At 40.6% G+C, this 17505-nt stretch overlaps 2 protein-coding genes and 1 long non-coding RNA gene across 17 annotated transcripts in view; 2 read left to right on the top strand and 1 right to left on the bottom strand.

Annotated features, from left to right (window-relative positions):
- The window catches only part of ampd1 (adenosine monophosphate deaminase 1 (isoform M)), a 16929-nt gene extending 15701 nt beyond the window's left edge, over nucleotides 1-1228 (top strand). For both annotated transcript variants that reach the window (XM_030360845.1, XM_030360836.1), the window contains 2 exons: nucleotides 393-503; nucleotides 880-1228. In XM_030360845.1, coding sequence (XP_030216705.1) covers nucleotides 393-503; nucleotides 880-1035 — 267 coding nt within the window. In that variant the 3' untranslated portion in view covers nucleotides 1036-1228. The remainder of the gene's footprint in view (nucleotides 1-392; nucleotides 504-879) is intronic.
- A 944-nt stretch (nucleotides 1229-2172) lies between these two features.
- LOC115546973 (uncharacterized) lies at nucleotides 2173-14150 on the bottom strand. Of its 8 annotated transcripts, none has more exons than XR_003977314.1 (11): nucleotides 8269-11151; nucleotides 8087-8186; nucleotides 7269-7345; nucleotides 7065-7137; nucleotides 6869-6913; nucleotides 6413-6454; nucleotides 6211-6243; nucleotides 5839-6074; nucleotides 5043-5202; nucleotides 3683-3807; nucleotides 2173-2411 (listed from the first exon to the last, which is right to left on the bottom strand). XR_003977314.1 is itself a non-coding variant. In XM_030360890.1 (11 exons), exons 1-11 carry the CDS (start codon nucleotides 11247-11249, stop codon nucleotides 2388-2390), a joined length of 1116 nt encoding a protein of 371 aa, XP_030216750.1. In that variant the 5' UTR covers nucleotides 11250-11289; the 3' UTR covers nucleotides 2173-2387. The 8 variants fall into 8 exon arrangements, 6 of the variants coding, with proteins under 6 accessions (XP_030216750.1, XP_030216741.1, XP_030216727.1 ...); XM_030360890.1 differs by lacking the exon at nucleotides 8087-8186 and adding an exon at nucleotides 11160-11289 and having other exon boundaries at nucleotides 8269-8479; XM_030360881.1 differs by lacking the exons at nucleotides 2173-2411; nucleotides 8087-8186 and adding exons at nucleotides 11160-11185; nucleotides 13775-14150 and having other exon boundaries at nucleotides 3454-3807; nucleotides 8269-8479.
- LOC115547012 (uncharacterized) lies at nucleotides 3749-17320 on the top strand. Of its 7 annotated transcripts, XR_003977322.1 has the most exons (10): nucleotides 3778-3862; nucleotides 5725-5773; nucleotides 5911-5994; nucleotides 7083-7148; nucleotides 7248-7329; nucleotides 8106-8160; nucleotides 8274-8432; nucleotides 9135-11765; nucleotides 13350-13434; nucleotides 14911-17320. It is a non-coding gene; the product is annotated as an uncharacterized LOC115547012 (long non-coding RNA). The 7 variants fall into 7 exon arrangements; XR_003977324.1 differs by lacking the exon at nucleotides 5725-5773 and having other exon boundaries at nucleotides 3749-3862; XR_003977325.1 differs by lacking the exons at nucleotides 3778-3862; nucleotides 5725-5773 and having other exon boundaries at nucleotides 5860-5994; nucleotides 8106-8144.
- The last annotated feature ends 185 nt before the right edge of the window (nucleotides 17321-17505 follow it).

Here is a 17505-nt window from a genome sequence, read left to right as displayed (position 1 = left end):
AGGCAGATTTTCGGCATGTAATGGCTAATCACTATCCCACCGGGTGGCATAATATGTCACCTTTAAAACAATGAGTGGGAATGAGTATAAACAATGTACAGGGGGGGGAGGGATCGCAGCTTGGCTTTTCAGGGCTAAGAAGGGGGTCACGTTCCAGTCGAACCGCTCAGAGCCACTTGAGTGGGTAGAGGCTCTACAGGGGAACGGTGTGTGTGTGCGTGTGTGTGCGTGTGTGTGTGTGTGTGTGTGTGTGTGTGTGTGTGTGTGTGTGTGTGTGTGTGTGTGTGTGTGTGTGTGTGTGTGTGTGTGTGTGTGTGTGTGTGTGTGTGTGTGTGTGTGTGTGTGTCTGTTTGGTCTGACCTCTGACCTCTGGCCCCTGGGTGACCCTGCAGGAGCCCCTGATGGAGGAGTACGCCATCGCCGCACAGGTCTTCAAACTGAGCACGTGCGACATGTGTGAGATCTCCCGGAGCAGCGTGCTGCAGAGCGCCCTGTCGGACGAGGTGATCGCCGTGACAACCGCACCTCAAACACACCCCGTCTCCCGGCTCACCTCCTAGGGACACACTGTGTAGTAAAGCCATATAGTAATAATGATAATATAGATAACAAGAGATTGGTCAAGAATAAACAAGAGAATAAATATATTTATTTAAGAAATCATCGTAGAATTATTCAAATAAAGAAATACATGTATTATTTATATAATCATATAAATTAATAAATAAACTCATTGTATTATCATATATATATATAAAGTATTTCCAAAGATCCTATGGTATCTATAAGATCAGGTTTCCCTATGAACACATCTTATGCCGTTGTTATACTCTGACGGAGCCGTTGTATTGACTGTTTCCTCCCGTTCTCCGGTCGCAGGAGAAGACCCACTTCCTGGGGGAGCACTACCTGAAGGAAGGCCCCGAGGGCAACGACATCCGCAAGACCAACGTGGCTCAGATCCGCATGGCGTACCGCTATGAGACGCTCTGCTACGAGCTCAACCTCATCAAGGAGGGCGTCAAGGCCGAGTGAACACAGCCCTGTTAAAGCAGTGCCACACCGCTCCTCCTCCTCCTCCTCCTCCTCCTCCTCGGAGGAGGCTGGTTGGAGTTTGTTCGGTTTGTTCTGGAGTTCGATTATAATTGAAACCAACCAAAGCATGCAATAGGATATGGAAGAACAATGTGAAAAAGGTAACAATAAAAATAATAAACCAAAGAATCGATGTTATTTTTATTTTATTTTGCCGCACTCCCAATACTAGATTTCCCCATATGCTATCGTTATTCTAATCGATAATGCCTTTTAATAAAATAATAACTTTGCAATACGATGGCTTATTATAACACAAGCAGCGTCGTGGGAATGATGACTCGTACTTCAGGTTTGCGGTTCTCTGTTCTTGCACAACCTGTCAGGAACGAGAGATCGAGGGACTTGGCAGCGATGACAGCGGGAGGAGATGAGGGAGGGAGGGAGGGAGGGTGCTGACGTCCTCCCAACGCGGAGGTGGGGGGGGGGGGGGGAGCCCAGACAGCAAAAGAGCGTTGAATCAACGGTGAATCAACCTCCGTATTTTCAACCAAAACATGTTGAATCAGCGTTGAGACCGGGCGTCGATTCAACGTCAGTTTGCTCATACTGTCCACCGTCGATTCAACGTTGAATGGGAGGCGAACGACGACGGTGCGTCGATCCCTTTTCAACCTTTATTCAACGATTATGGTCGAATTTTGGTCGATTCAACGGCAGTTTGCTCATACTGTTCCAGGTCGATTCAACGTTGAATGGAAGGCGGCCGACGACGGCGCGTCGACCCCTTTTCAACCTTTATTCAACTAGTGATTATGGTCGAATTTTGGTCGATTCAACGGCAGTTTGCTCATACTGTTCCAGGTCGATTCAACGTTGAATGCAAGGCGACCGACGACGGCGCGTCGATCCCTTTTCAACCTTTATTCAACTAGTGATTATGGTCGAATTGTGGTCGATGTTGGTTCTTCACTCACTGATTTATTTAAAGGACATCATGATATGACTCTACAATTAAATTAGGATTTTAAGGCTACTGAATCTCCTTCAAGGCTCTAATGAATATATGAATACACAGAACATAGGCTATTGTTGTCAAACATATTGTAGCGGCGGCCAAGAAACGCACAGTCAGGCTTTATTTAACTGTAGTTCTGCGCCCCGTACACCCCTCGACGCAGACTACTTTTATTAAAATCCTCTCACATAGAGCACCCAACAAACAAACATGACACAACAACGGTGGCGACAATAATGAACAATACAACGTGATAACCGAACACGAACAACCCAAACCCAATTAACCCTATTATTCTAACGAATATAATTATTATTTACACACACACATTCATTCATGGTCGAGGATCCTGCGGCGCCTGAAAATAAATAGAGGAATATTAACATAAGCAGTATAGGCTACAAAATGAGTCCAGCAATACGACTGAATGAGGTTTGTTTCAAACTACGCCATGCGCCCGTGACTTGCATTGTATGGAGCCAGTTTCCTGCCATAATTCAAACCTGAAAAGAAAAGTTTCAAAGGCTTTTAAGTCTGGGTTTGAAAACTCAACACCTTGTAAAAAAGGTTTTGCAACACTGAAAAAATACATTATAACCTGAAAAAAATTCAAACTGTAAAAATGATTTTGTGTTCTATTTTATCTTCTTCATCATTTTCACCAACACATTTTCAAAGTATTTTTTTTTTTCCACAAACATGTTTTCAAAGTTCAAACAATATCACCAGCGCATTTGCATAGTTTCAAATCTGGCACTGTTCTAACAGTGTATTTCATTGTTTCCCGGTTTTGAAACCTTGTAAATGCAAACAGGTGTTCATACATTGAGAAATAAGTTTTGAAAGGTTGAATATTTATTTTTAAAAACTTGTAAAGGTGTATGTTTACGCCATTGCAATGTATTTTTTCAGAAGTGACTTATCAGCACTGACTTTTCAGAGATTCGACCACACAGGCGCAAGCTTTGAGTCACGTGAATATTGGCAGTGTTCTGTCGCGCATTTGTTTTGAAACTCCTGACAGTCTCTGAAGAAAAGGGTTAGCAACCAATAGGTTTAGAGATAAATGGTCCCGCCCCCAGGAACGTTTTCTTTTTCTTCAGACTTGTCAGGAGTTTCAAAACGAATGCGCGACAGAACGCTGCCAATATTCACGTGACTCAAAGCTTGCGCCTGCATGGTCAAATCTCTGAAAAGTCAGTTCTGAAAAAAGACATTGCAATGGCGTAAACGTACACCTTTACATGTTTTTAACACCTGTTTGCAGAATCCCATTTACAAGGTTTCAAAACCGGGAAACAATGAAATACACTGTTAGAACAGTGCCAGATTTGAAACTCTGCAAATGCGCTGGTGATATTGTTTGAACTTTGAAAATGTGTTGGTGAAAATGATGAAGATAAAATAGAACACAAATCATGTTTACAGATGTTTGAATTTTAGTGTATAACTCTTTGAAACTTTTTTTTTCAGGTTGGAATTATGGCAGGAAACTGGCTCCATAGCATTGCGCTCTCGAAATGCATTTTGGGTCCGTCCGTTCAGACCTGTCCATGGTTCAGAGTCGCACTCGCGACGCTCATCCGTCGAAGGACGCATGGTGTGTGGAACAAGCGTACATAGGCCTACCTGATCGCGTTCATTTGTTCGCCTCCCTCCACCTCCCTCTCTCTCCGGTGCATATTTAAGCCACTTCTTCAGTGTCCCTGAAAAAACAATATGGGTGGTCCCTGGCAGCTGTTTTTGGAGTGCAGCTGAAAGAAAGAAAGAAAGAAACAAACCCGGTCAAGAATTACCAACATGGCGACGGTAAGCTGTAACATGGCCATGGCCATTTTTTGCATAGTGCACCAGGCAAAAAGTCAGCAATTTGTTTCCTAACCACAGACCCTTAACGCTGTTGCGCAGTGCATTGGTTTCACTGTCCTCTCAGTCTCATTTTACTGCACTATGGGTTACCACATCGACTCCATCCCAGTTACTTCTTTGATTACAGAATGCATGCATGCAGGGTTAAATTGGTAGGCTACGGGACGACGCTGAAGTTGGCATCCGATTCGCAGCATCCGATTCGGCAGCTGGTCCACTTTAAATCGGTCCTTATTGAAAACCACTACACCTAGACTCTTCAAATCTGGACTAAATGATCACAGTGAGGCTATACATTATGTAAAACATAGTTTCAGATTTGTGAGCCTTTACCCTATTTGTGAAATGCAATAAAGGCACATTTATTGCTTTTTAGGGGTCCAGACCGCATTAGAACTGATCCTGATTAAAAACCACTACACCTAGACTCTTCAAATCTGGACTAAATTATCACAGTGAGGCTATACATTACATGTGAAAATGCAATACAGGCTCATTTAGGGGTCCAGACCGCATTGCATTTTCACAAATAGGGTAAAGGTTTCAAAAATCTGAAACTATGTTTTACATAATGTATAGCCTTACTGTGATAATGTAGTCCAGATTTGAAGAGTATAGGTGTAGTGGTTTTCAATCAGGACCGATTTGAAGATTCTAAGTGGTTTTCAAGCCGAATCGGATGCTGCGAATCGGATTCCAACTTCAGCGTCGTGGCTACGGGCATGTATGCCCGTAGCCCGACATACCACTCGTAGCCAATGCTAGCGGAGTAGCGCGTTGTTACATTCTTATGTGAATGTAGGCTTTCGGTGCAAGATAGCTAGATAGTAAAAGTAAAATAACGTCAAACTAAAGTGTTCTATAGTGCTGACTGATAGTCCAAGAGTGCAGTGCAGAATATTGTCAGTGTTAAAAGCATTGCTGCATCTGGACACAAAACTGAGATCGCATAGTAGCCTATGAATGGACTTTTTCTGATTTTACATGAAATAAGCATAGCTCAGAAGACTACCCATAGTGCATATTAAAAAATCGACTTGCTGGTTTAAAAGCATTTATTTTAATCAGTGGTATCTGTGTCTAATGCTTGTGTGGTGTGACTGAGTTTTGACAAACATACCGAACAGTACATCACTAAGGACAGTGCTTTTAAAGGCTTCCTTGAAGCCTTTCCCCGCCCAGTTGAAGCGACACGCCAGGTTATTTGTTAGGCCACTCTGCAACATCCTTCTTACGGCCTCTTCTGCAGTGTGCCCTCCAATTAGACTGAATGTTAAGATCTGACAAGACATAATAAACCAACAAACAAGTGAAACATTGATAATTATAACATGTATAATTACAATATCTCCCAAAAGTGAATAGGCCTACACCCCTCCCATTTTTGCAAATATTTTATTGTATCTTTTCATAGGATAACCCTTGGCATGAAACTTTATTATAACTTAAACTAGTCATTATACGTATTGTAGAGAACTATAGATTTATTGTCCTCAGAATATGACTAAAAACGCATCCATTAACAACTAAACAGCTGGCCACATAACTGAGTACACTTAATTATGAACATGACCATTGCGCCCATTGTGACAATAAATCTTATCGTAATCTACAAACTCTACACGGACTTCTTTAAGTTACATCAAAGTTTCATGTCTATAGAGTTATCCCATGAGAAGATACATTAAAACATTTGAAAAAATGGCTAGGGTTTTGTGAGATACTGTATATGTACCAATTTAGGTTAGGTGAACTTCTCACTGTTTCACATAATGAGTAATGTGTTAATTTTGTTTTGAAAGATAATTCCTACAAATACTGAGTGATGTAGTGGATGGCTGGAAAGAAGAGGTATGGTTTTATTAATTTACACATATACTTTGACTAGCTTTTGGGTAGTGCAGATTTGTACCTACCATCTTTTGTTTTTCGCAGGGGGTTTCTCTCATAACAGCCTCTGCTAATTGAAACTCCTCCATTGTCCTCAGAGGCAGCTTGATGGACGAAGCGGCAGCTTCTGGTGCTACCGGCCTCACCATCTCTCTCCTAAGCGCCCTCACTTCACTCCCCAGGTTGGTAATTTCCGCTTTCATCAATTTATTTTCTTCCAGCACTTTGGAAAGCAGCTCCACAACTTTAGATATTCCCATATCTGTTTATAGAAGTTACTTATTAGAAATGTTTTCTGGGGTTTGGTGTACTTTGGTGTACTTTCCCATTTCATCTTAATTATAATGTGTATGATAATGATGAAAACAATGGTTAGAATGTTTGTCTCCTCGACTTACCATGCAATAGCTGGTGGCTTGGTTGGACTGTATCTATATTCAAAAGTCATTGATTAGTGTCAAGTGCCAATGATTATATATTTTTTTCAAAGTAGTGTATTTAAGGAAGAGTTTGTAAGATTTACCTTGTAAGAAATTTATATAAATACATGTTCAATCAATACATGTTGAAATTAGTTGTTCTACTGACGCCAAAACCTACCTAGATGTAGTAGCTCAAGTCTCTGGCTGCCATTTGATTGAGCTGGAATAAAAAAGTCATGTTATTGTGTGTAAGTTACAATATTTTAAGTTTTACTTGTTCAACCATCAGTTAGCCTGATATCGAGGAAGTTTGGCTTGGTCCTGGGATGCCGTGTGTGTGTGTGTGTGTGTGTGTGTGTGTGTGTGTGTGTGTGTGTGTGTGTGTGTGTGTGTGTGTGTGTGTGTGTGTGTGTGTGTGTGTGTGTGTGTGTGTGTGTGTGTGTGTGTGTGTGTGTGTGTGTGTGTGTGTTTCTTTACTGCACAAGAGGAATGGCTTTGTATGCAGTTGGGTAGTCCTTCATCCAGTCAGACCAACAATGAAATGTGTCAAAAAAACGTGTTGGTTTGAAGCAATGATCAACGGGGAAGATGGGGAAAACTATGTATGAGGAACAATTATTTAAAGTAAAATTACCTCTTTGGGTGGTCGATGGCCCAAATAGCCACTCACTATTGATGTCTGAAAAAAATGAAACACTTCAAAACTGAATAAGAGAGCCAAATGGTATTTCTAACATATGTGTTAAACATGGTGTTGTTTCAAATGGTGCTTCAAAGTACCATTTGTACTGGCATTAACCAGTAAACACATGCAACATATTTTTACCTACCTGGCCCTACATCTACAGATTGTCGTGCTGTTTTCCTTGGGGGGGGGTGGTGCCTCGTCATCAGTGTCCACACCTTGAAGCATAGTAAGTGCCAGTTTAGACAAAATTTACAAAATGGGCAGTCAAACAGCCGTTTCTGAAATATTTATATTTTAATTTCTAAAATGTTTCATTGCTGTTCAGTTTAACTCTAAAGGTCTGCACCTTCAAAAAAGTGTTGCGGCGGGCCCGTAGTGGTCTGGACTCTTCCAGCTGGCTCCTGCAGGTAGCGTGAGTTTGGCCTTTGGAACAAATCAAGGACAGTCATGGCAGTCAGTGGGTAACACCAGAAATATTAACAGAGAACATATACATTTATGCATTTAGCAGATGCTTTGAGCTGAAGCGATTTACAACAAGAGGACTAACATTTAAGCTACAACACTATTTAAAACCTTGCTAAGAGTGCCAAAAAGTGCCACTAGTCACCCGAAAACTGTCTGAAGTTTAAGTGCAATAGAAAGATGGAAGAGAGTGCATTGAAAGTTAAAAAGTGTTAGGACAAGAGTCATTCTAGGAAGAACTGAGTTTTCAGGAGCTTTTCGAAGGTAGTGAGGGATGATAAGTTGCCTGTGGATGGTTCAGAGAACTGCCTGCTATTAGCAGCCACTTTGTCAGTAAAGAATGAAGCATAAGGTTCTGCTGTGAGGTTTGTAGCAAGAGGGGAAAGGTTTAGTAGATATTTGAAAGTAGAGAACAGTTTCCGGGTGTCAGTTGTATTGTGAATCTCAGTTGTACTGTGAATTTTTCGCTGCTGTGACATTGTAAGCAAAAGATGATAATAGTTACTGGTATTGTGTTAAATCTGATAGGTTATTAGTTTTATGCCATTCTCTCTCAGCAGCCCATGAGGTTAGAGCGCATCGATTGAAGGGAGTCGTTTATCCAAGGAAGGGGCTTAGAGGGTTGGGAGGGTCTGATGGATAGCGGGAATGTGTGGCCCAATTCACCTCTGGAGAGGAGAACATTTTTTGTTTTTTTACCTTTTTTTCCTTCTGATAGGGTCTTCAGCCTCTGACTGTATGTCTGATGTTAAACACAGTAAGGACTTTTTCAGGTAGTCCTTTGCCTTAACATATGTTGCTGAAAGTGAATGGCATGCATTAGTGAAATTTAGCAAGTTGAATCTTATAGAAACGTTTTCATATGCAGCATTTTTCCTTACCACAGCTAACCAAGACCCTCACGTCACCGTGCACGTCCCACGCTGCACCTGGAGGAAGGTGGTGCGCGACTGCCTTCTGGAGGCGGTTATGATCGTAAGAACTAGGAGGCCAGAAACAATTCCATGACTCCCCTGCCTCCTCCAACCAGCTGCTTGGCACTATGGTAGTGCTCCTATCTTTGAATTCGACGACCTTCCACACCTGTGCCATCTGAAAATAAAAAATCGCTGTGTTTTGAGTGTGAAAAATAAGCCTTAGAAATATATTTGGCCTATATATCAGTCATTGTTGTTATATATAACATAGTGTGTATGTTGCAAGATCAACAGTGATCACAGTTGATCACAGTCTCAGAAATATTTGGCCTGTTAAGCCCTTTGAGACTGTAATGGTGATTAAGGGCTATACAAATAAAATTTAATTGAAAATTGAATAACTATCATAAGTGGTGAGAGAACTGCATACACCAGCTTAACTTGGGTGAAGACGTACTCTGAAACCTGTCGTCTCTAACTACTATCTAAGCCTAACTATCTACAACCTAACTATCTTCAAAGGCTTGCCGGGCTCGAGGCAAATGCCCCCTCCCCAGAATTACCTTCTCAAAAACCAAAAAAATAGAAAGAAAAAAAAAGCACTTCGCAGGAAGAGTATACAATGCTACTCAGCTGAAGCACTCTAACTACTCAGATCATTCACAGCTGATTTACAGCAGTTTGTCACCACTCAGATATATATTTTTTGGCTATTTGTCGTTTTTTTTTTTTTTTTTTCATTCATTAATTCGATTTTAGGACTGGTGTATTTTATATAAAGAAAATTCAATAACAAAAAAATCTTTTTTTTTTTCTTTTTTGGATTGCAGAAGACAAGGAATTAGGATTGGTGAAGAAGAGGGATGGCAACATAATGGTTTTGGTCTGGAAAAAGCACACATTTTCTGCTGACATCCCCAAGGAGCTCAACCTCAAGATCATCTACCAACGTATGGACCTGAAAACAGCCTATTCGAGAGGAGGGGCAGGGATATGTGAAATGGGATTCCTTGTACCCAAATCGTCTGTAGATGATGAAGACTGAACCAGAGGATAGCACAATGTTTTGGACCAGTCCAATATCCTGTCCTACTGCTATGCAGTTGTTCCCAGTCTTTGTTGACAGGCAGAAATCTGTTGTTACTACCTTTCTGTACTGTTTGGCAGTACTGAATTGCAGAGGCAAAGGACCATCCTTGTGCATTTCGTACAAAAGGGGCTGCTTACTTGGAGGTGGAGTAACAGTTTGAGGCACCTCTGACAGTCTCTTGACTACCTGTTGTAATGGTAGTTGAGGCTTTCGCAACATTTTTTTTACTTTTCCAAGGAAGTTTTCATAAGGAAATGCAGAGACACGGTCAAGGGCACCAAACTGTTTGTACACATCAGCTAGATGTATCACCTGATGAACTGTAAATACAATTTCTCCTTGACCATATAAATCTCCAAAGCTTTTAACAAATGCTGTTAGGACTCGATTGGCAAAATCAATCATGGGTGCAGAGAGGTTGGGGCTGAGTAATAAGAACACACCCACGGAAAACAACAGGAAGTTCTCAAAAATCTCTTCTGGTAGATTGTGCTTTAGGACCACAGGTCCACTGTACATCATGAACTGCCTTAGTTCTGTAGCCTTCCATCTTTCGATCTCTGTCAGCTCTCGTGGTTTTCGGGCAAATTCAGATGGAATATGGGGACGGAGAGCAATCAGTTTAGATGATATAGCTGAGATGACATTAGATGGCTGTCTTATGGCCAGGTTTTTGCCCTTCATCCAGAAAATAATGAGTTTTTTTGTTACACCCAAACAGCAGAGGTGCATGTAATCAATGGGAAACTGGGTTACCATCTGAACAATGCCAGTAAGGGGACTAGGTCGCAGGTGGTGATCTGTGTCTGACATTAAAGCAAAGTCTTCGTCTGATCTAAGCCTGGCATTTATTTCAGGATATGTCATTTTATTTTGCCACACGCCAACTTGATTGCACTTGTCACACCCAGAGTACCCATTGTGGGACTTCATCTGTTTCACAAAAGCACGTGCTGGAGCATCACAAATGAACGAGCACACCATCACCTTTAGAGGTTTACCTCTGAAGGTCAATCCATTCCTCAGTAGCTGGGTAAGGTCATTGACAAATTCTTTGAGGTAGTCATACACACTAGATGGTTTTCCAGTTCCACAAAACAAACCAATAATAAAAGGTTTTTTTGTGTAATCACAATCAAGCATCGCAAGAATTGGCCAAAACTGAACTTTGGAACTCTTAAAAATGGGTAAACCGTCGATGTTGAATTGTAACCGAATTGTCTGAAGGCAGCTAGGCAAATGGATTGAATTCAATTTTGATAAAATTCCCTTAGCCAATCCAAAATGGTGATATTCACCACCACCTAATGCATGCACAGCTATTTTCTTTTGTGTGCCAAGAAGTGTCCTGGCATCTTTAGGCAGCTCAGAGTGGTGTACTCTCAATATTGATAGAAGAGCGGTAACTGCAACAAGAGTAATGCCAAAAGTTGATGCCCATTGCTTTAGTTTAGCTTGTAAACTCATTTCATCAGGCTCACTTTCATCAGAGCTGGATAACCCACTAAAATCCTCTCTTTCACTGGCATCACTGTCTGTAGTGTTTTGGTCAGGACTGTTCTCGAATTCTGAAGTTGTCCCACACAGTGCTAGATCTGGTAAGCTAGGGGGGGCATTTTCAGCCTGATTAACTGTACTTAAATGTAATTGCTGCAAAATCTCGTTCTCTGTCTCCCTTGCGTTGGACAAGACTCGCCTCCTTTTACTCCAATAAGAGGCCATCTCTGTGTGTATCGGATACAATTATGAAATGCAAGTTTGATACCTTTTCTGCCGTGAGTTTTGAATGGTCTTCAGTGTCCCATAAATATGCAAATGAAGAAGAAAAAAAACACAAAGTTAGTTTTGATGGCATAGTGTGACAACAATGAATAGTTGCATTTAACCCTTTCACATGCAAGTGAAGAATCCCCCTTCTAATAATGTATAGCCTATTAAGGACCTATTTCAGGATAAATATACAAATACATTCACTTTGAAGTGTAGAAGGTCCTACAGACAGCTGTAATAAACTAAGATATACTATTTATGAGATGGCTTGCAGTGTGCTTATCTGACAGGATTAAAACCGTGCATTCGGTGTGAATGTGTATTTGAATGTTAACATTTAATAACATGTCGTTTTTAGTTATGTAATCATTTGAAAGTCCCTTCAAGTTGAAAAAGCACATGCATTCTTATTATGGCCACACCTAGCGTACTAGTAAATCAACTGTGATCAGATTGGTTAAAAAAATAGAGGCTGCGTGTGATTTCAGTTCCGGTTCAATGCATTTGTAATGAGGGGGCGCACTTCTGTGCAGTGTGCACAAGTCGTCGTTGCCAGCAGGCTGCACCCGACAGCCAAGGGATTTACATGTGGCATAGCAAGGTAAGCAGCAGAATTGTTTCCAAATGAAGCGTAATTTAGAAATGGAGTTGTTGAGTATTATGGTTTCATGAAAGCAAGGACAGCAATCGGTTGCTTTCGAAACTTTGAATCGCCAACAACGGACGTTTCGGGCCGCGCGCCCTTCAGCGTGTTATGGCTTCTTCACGGCCATTACACGCTGAAAAAGGGAAACGTCCGTTGTTGGCGATTAAAAGTTTTGAATGCAACAGTGCTGTCCTTTCTTTCAGGAAATAATATTACGATACGTTGGATTCAGCACGCAGTTAAGTTATATAAAGAAGTCTAGTTAGTGTGAGCGCGTTACTGCATATATTCGATTTTTTTTCTTGCCCTTGTGGAGGCTTGGGTGAAGGGGGTCATTAATATTTGGTTTTATTTAGTATTATGGTACAATATGTAGCTGGGCCGACATGTCCACGGGTCGATTTCCCGTAGTATATTGATCATTTTTAATGATTTGGATTTCCCCGCGACGGTTTCGCGGGATTCAGCTGCTAGTCAGGGACGCAGCGCGTGACCGTGACAACGTTATTTATTGGGAAATGGGACTAAAACGAATATAATGGATGACATTCATAGTATTATTGGTATAAAAAATCCATTACTTGTAGTACAGCAAACGAACAATTTTGTAAACATGAAATCGTTAATAATTTATCAATGTCCTTCTAGAATCTGTCATGAACTTTGATAATCAAATCAAACGATGTCTCGAGCGCAATAGATGTCTCTGATATAACGGACATTTAGCTGCTATTCTTTGGCAATTTGACATTTTAAGTTGGCCATATGAGCAATGTTGTTTCTTAATGTTACTCATATATGAACGTAGTCTAATATAAACATAGACTACGTTAATGTGAAGTAAATATACACAGCTGTGATAACCGCAATAACTTATCCTGGCATAGCAGTAGCCATAAGCAATTTGGCACAGAGTTTAGCTGAATGTCATTGATGATAAAGCTAACGTTAGTTAGTATATCTAGTTAGTCATCTATGAACGAATATGGTCGAACTAAAGTTGCTAACAGAACGACAGTCAAACATGATCGCTATTCGTGTTATTCTACTTACCAAGAGTTGTATATAATATTAAATAATTAATAGGTTATTGCTGTAAATGTCAGTACGACCGTAGTTGCCAACTACATCAACGGAAGATGAGCATCTTCCCTGGGGAGGTTCGTGCGCCTGGTTCAGGAGCAGTGTATAGCTCGAGCAGTCAACTGCTCTTGAACCTGGCGCTCGAGGCTCCCCAGAAACTGGAACGTCAAGGTTAATGTTCGTTTTACCTTATTTGTGTATTTTGCTTGGGTGCCATTTTTATGTTTTTGCCAGGATCAATTCATGTACCCGTCATTTCAAGGTTATTTTCCCTCACAAAAGCTAGAACTTGTTTGGGCAATTTAGTTGTGCAGTACATAATACATTGTAAAAAGCCTGTAGTAAGAGAGAAAAGAAAAGACATGATTATGTGTACTGTGGTCAAGACACCCAAGTGGTTTGACATATTTGGTGTAACTGATGTTTTTCTTTTACTCTTGCAACTTTCCCTTTTAGTCTCTGAAGCAGTGTCTCACACTCGAGTCCTGACCGAGGGCCTTGAAACTGGCATGCCTGTTCAAAACATCTCCAGGACAACAAGGTTATTTTGTGTTGACGTGTATTGAATTCTTAAGGGCAAAGGTAACTCTTAACAGGCAAATTCTGTAGAAACTCCATAAAAAGAAATATTAACTCACTAAGACCATTCATGAAACATCAGTAAGCTGCAGTTTGCATAGCCAGTCAGTAATATTTTAGTTCTTGCAATTGCGACTGCTTGTAAAAAAAAAATGCAATGATGCCACCAACAATAACCAATACAATGTTGTGCCAGATAACCTCAAATATAATTAGCCTACTTCCTATTTGTGCAAACCCATCAGATACCTTTGAAAAAAACAAAAGTGCAAAGATGCTTTGTCTGAAATTAGTTCCCTTACCGTTTAATTTGGAGCAAGTGAAACAATCACGGGCTTGTGTTATCTGTAGGGTCTCCGTTGTTGTCAACTGCTTCTCGGAGAGCTGGATGGAGAGGGTTTGCAGTGTCTGTATTCCAATTGGTTGTCAGGGTTTTTGCATTGGAAATGCATCAGTGAACAAATCGCCTGCTTGTGCCATCCGTAAGGTCTTCGTTGTCAACTTCTTGTTGGAGAGCTGGATGTAGAGGTTTTGCGACGTCTGTATTCAGATTAGGGCTGCACGATATGGGCAAAATATGATATCCCGATATTTTTTGGCTGAATGGCGATATATCTCGATATTTTCTATAGAGTGGGATAGATGGCTTTGTCGCATTGTCCTGCGTACTACGGTGAGGGTTTCAGTGCGCCCTAACTTTAATCCCCCGCCCCTCCCTTCTCTGTTCCATTTGGGAACATGTTTGGTTTAATTTCGCTTGTTTCGTATATTTTAATTAATTAATTAAGGGCGCCTCCAGAGGGCGCCCCCAACACATTGGATCAGCCCTCCGCTTTGGGGACGCATTATCTAGAGCGTGTATTAACTTTTGATAGTCTAACGTGGTCCATTATCCCTTACTTGTTGCAAGACACAGTAGTCTACACATACATCTATGCATAAGGTTTCTGAGAACAGCAGGACAAGTTGGCACATCAACATTCACAAACGGAAGGCTTGTGCTACTCCATCTAGGCACTTTGAGTTGTAGCCTCATACCATAATTGAATGCCGCTTCTTTTGTAGCAAGAAGCAGCAGGTGTTATTTTCACAGAAGATGAACACATACCAAATTTTCTGATAAGAATATTAGCTTGTGCATACATCATACGATACTGCCTGCAAATTTCACGGTCATTAGACTGGTCGTCAGTTATGTAATGTTATAAGTTTTTAGCCTCATTACATATGTTAAGGACTGTGCCAGGAAAGGAGAAATCAGTAGTTATCAGTTTCTTATCTGCCTTACTTCATGAGCATCAGCTGTATGTGGCCTTAGTGCCTAGATTTAATGACAACCGCCACTGTTTGGACAGGCGGGTAGACGTAAACTGGCAGATAAATCTAAGTGTTATGATTTCGCTCATTCATTTCTTATGTTTGCATTTGTGTCTTGCAGAAGATGAAGGAGAATGCGTGCAGTGGGCTGAATGGAGAATTCCAGATACCAGATTTTTTTTTTTTGAAGACTATTTATATATGGAATCTGAATGCACTCCAGGATATGCTGCAGTTCTTTGTGCCACAAGAGGCCAAGAAGCTCTACTACAAGACGTTGAGGCAGAAGATGAAGATTATTACAAATTATCCAAGTCAGTTCCGACCAAGTAATTTGATTGGACAAGAGGCATTCCAGTGCTGATGTAGAGTAGCCTGGCGATGTCATACTCATAATTCTAGTCAGAATATGAGTCTGAGACCGAACCATTGGGTGATTATAGGGCGGAACCAGGAAGGAAAATGCCTCTTCGCTCAATTGGATAGACCTAAAACCAATCAGAGCAACGTAGTATGTGACGTATGTTGTGCGAAGCACAGCTATTCTCAAACTAACTCAACTGAGCGCACGTTCGAAGAAGTAGAAAAAGTAGATGGACATAAACGATTTATGCCTGTTTTGTAAAAAGAATTTAAGGATACACGGACAAATTGGCAACACGGTCAGCATTTTTGGGAAAAAAAGTAAAAGCGCTGAGCGCTCTTTGGTGACGTGGTTGATTACGTTAATGTGTATCATCTGTCCATCAACGTATAAAGCCCGCCCTTACAATTTGATTGGTCAGATCACTTTTTGATCTGACCTAATACCTCCCAACGAGCTCAATTCCAGACTGATTCTCCAGACCAAATATTTTGTGGGCGGAGTTCAGGCTGGTATCCAGGCTAGATATAGAGTATAACAGCACTGGGTCTTTTAACTATACACGTATCGCTCCGCTTTACGGGTGTTCTCATAACCGTTAATGTTATTAACAATCTTTTTGTAGCTTAGATTGCAGCTAACTTTGCACAGCAAATATGAACATGTTTCCAGGAATAACATTGGAGTTGAATTAAGAATGGTCGCCAGAAGAGGACCAAGGGAACCTAATGTAATGCTAATGTGTTTATGTGTTGCTTGGCAACAGTTCAGTCCAGTTGCGGATCTATTTGTGTTGGCGGAGCCAAATAAATCATTAATGAACCAAAGAAATCTGATCATAATATGTTAATTATTATTGTTAACTAATGATTGGTGCTTGTAGAACTGTTGTATAAAAGCAATATCACTCAGGAGTGAGTGCTGTTGTACTACGGCTGGGATTCGGTCGTAGGTATGAGGCCGTTGGCCGAGTGCCGAAGAGAATCACAGCCGTAGTACAACAGCACTCCCTCTCGTGTGATGTTGCTTAATTATTCTGTTCCAAAATTCCATAAAAAGTCTGATTACTAAGAAATATTGATGTATCATTACTTTTGTCAGTTTCAAGTTTTTGTTTTAACACAGGTCTACCAACAATGTGTATGATGTATGACTACCTGAAAGCATTTGTCTATGACCTCACCCAGCTGCTGAGAGAACCTTCAGAGGTAAACCTCTAAAGGTGTGCTCCTTTATAAGCGATGCTCCAGCATGTGATTTTCTTCAAAACAGTGTGCTATCCTCTGGTTCAGTCTTTATCATCTACAGTTGATTTAGGTACAAAAAAAGCCCATTTCACATATCCCATTGATTAAATGCACCTCTGCTGTTTGGGTGTAAATTTTGCCATCACTATTTCTTGTTACGGAGATGAGGACAACTACTTGCCTCTTTCATGCATCTCCTTTGTCCACATCTATGTTTGGGGATTGTAATTTGAAGCCATTCCTCAAGTGTTTGCTATGCCTCATTGTTTATTATACTGCATACTACATTGGCACACTTGGGAAAAAATATATATTTTATTCAATGTCTTCCCTTCTACAATGCGGCAGCAAAATCATTACAGATTTTTTTCCCCCACTTTATTCTGTTTTGGGCATTTCCTACCAGTGCAAAGATGTTTAAATTAGTCACTGAAAGCAGTGTTCTGAAATATCAAAAATAGTTGTAGCCTGTATGCATGGCCTTCACATATTTTTTGTAAAGCTGTACATGTCTTTAAAGATGTTGATGCGGATGTTTCCACATTTACATTTCTCAGTGCAAATGGGTTTTTGAATAAGTTTCTGAAAGTAGTGCTTTGAGATGTTTGAGATAACAAACATTTAATATGTTGGAAATATTTTTGGTCGCTGTGTCATAATTCAGCTCAATATTTAATATATTGTTTCTTATGGCACCTTAACGAGAAAATGTCAAACTGGCACTGAATGTTGAAAAGGTTGCTGACCCCTGGTTACTGTATTCCCGCTCCATTACATGTATGTTCGTTTATTTCAACTTAACTTGTTTTTCTGTGTTATTACAACCTTGCAACACATTTCCATTAATGTAGTTTGTTTATTCCTTAACAGTTTTCCAAAAACACAATCAAATGGGTATTAAAACCTTAATCTTTTGTCAAGCCAAACTCTTGAGTAATTATTTCAAAGAATAGGGGCGTGGAAATCAATGAGGTAAGTGGGCTTTGGGGCTTATCTTATGACTAACTTTGGATCTGAACTAATGTGAATTGTGAGTAGTTCTCATGGTGTTTACATCACTTTACTAGGATTTCTAAATTGCAGCTTCTGTGTTTTAACCCCTCTC

Source organism: Gadus morhua, chromosome 1 (genome assembly GCF_902167405.1).
Source record: "Gadus morhua chromosome 1, gadMor3.0, whole genome shotgun sequence".
Taxonomy (NCBI): domain Eukaryota; kingdom Metazoa; phylum Chordata; class Actinopteri; order Gadiformes; family Gadidae; genus Gadus; species Gadus morhua.
This window is presented reverse-complemented; position numbering and strand designations above follow the sequence as displayed.

Coding starts and splice junctions, on each gene's coding strand:
- LOC115546973 (XM_030360859.1), bottom strand. CDS start 11,249: ATGCCATCAAAACTAACTTTGTGTTTTTTTTCTTCTTCATTTGCATAT. Junction 6,455..6,868: donor GCCATCGACCACCCAAAGAG/GTAATTTTACTT, acceptor TTTTTATTCCAG/CTCAATCAAATGGCAGCCAG. Junction 6,075..6,210: donor AAGCCACCAGCTATTGCATG/GTAAGTCGAGGA, acceptor TTCTATAAACAG/ATATGGGAATATCTAAAGTT.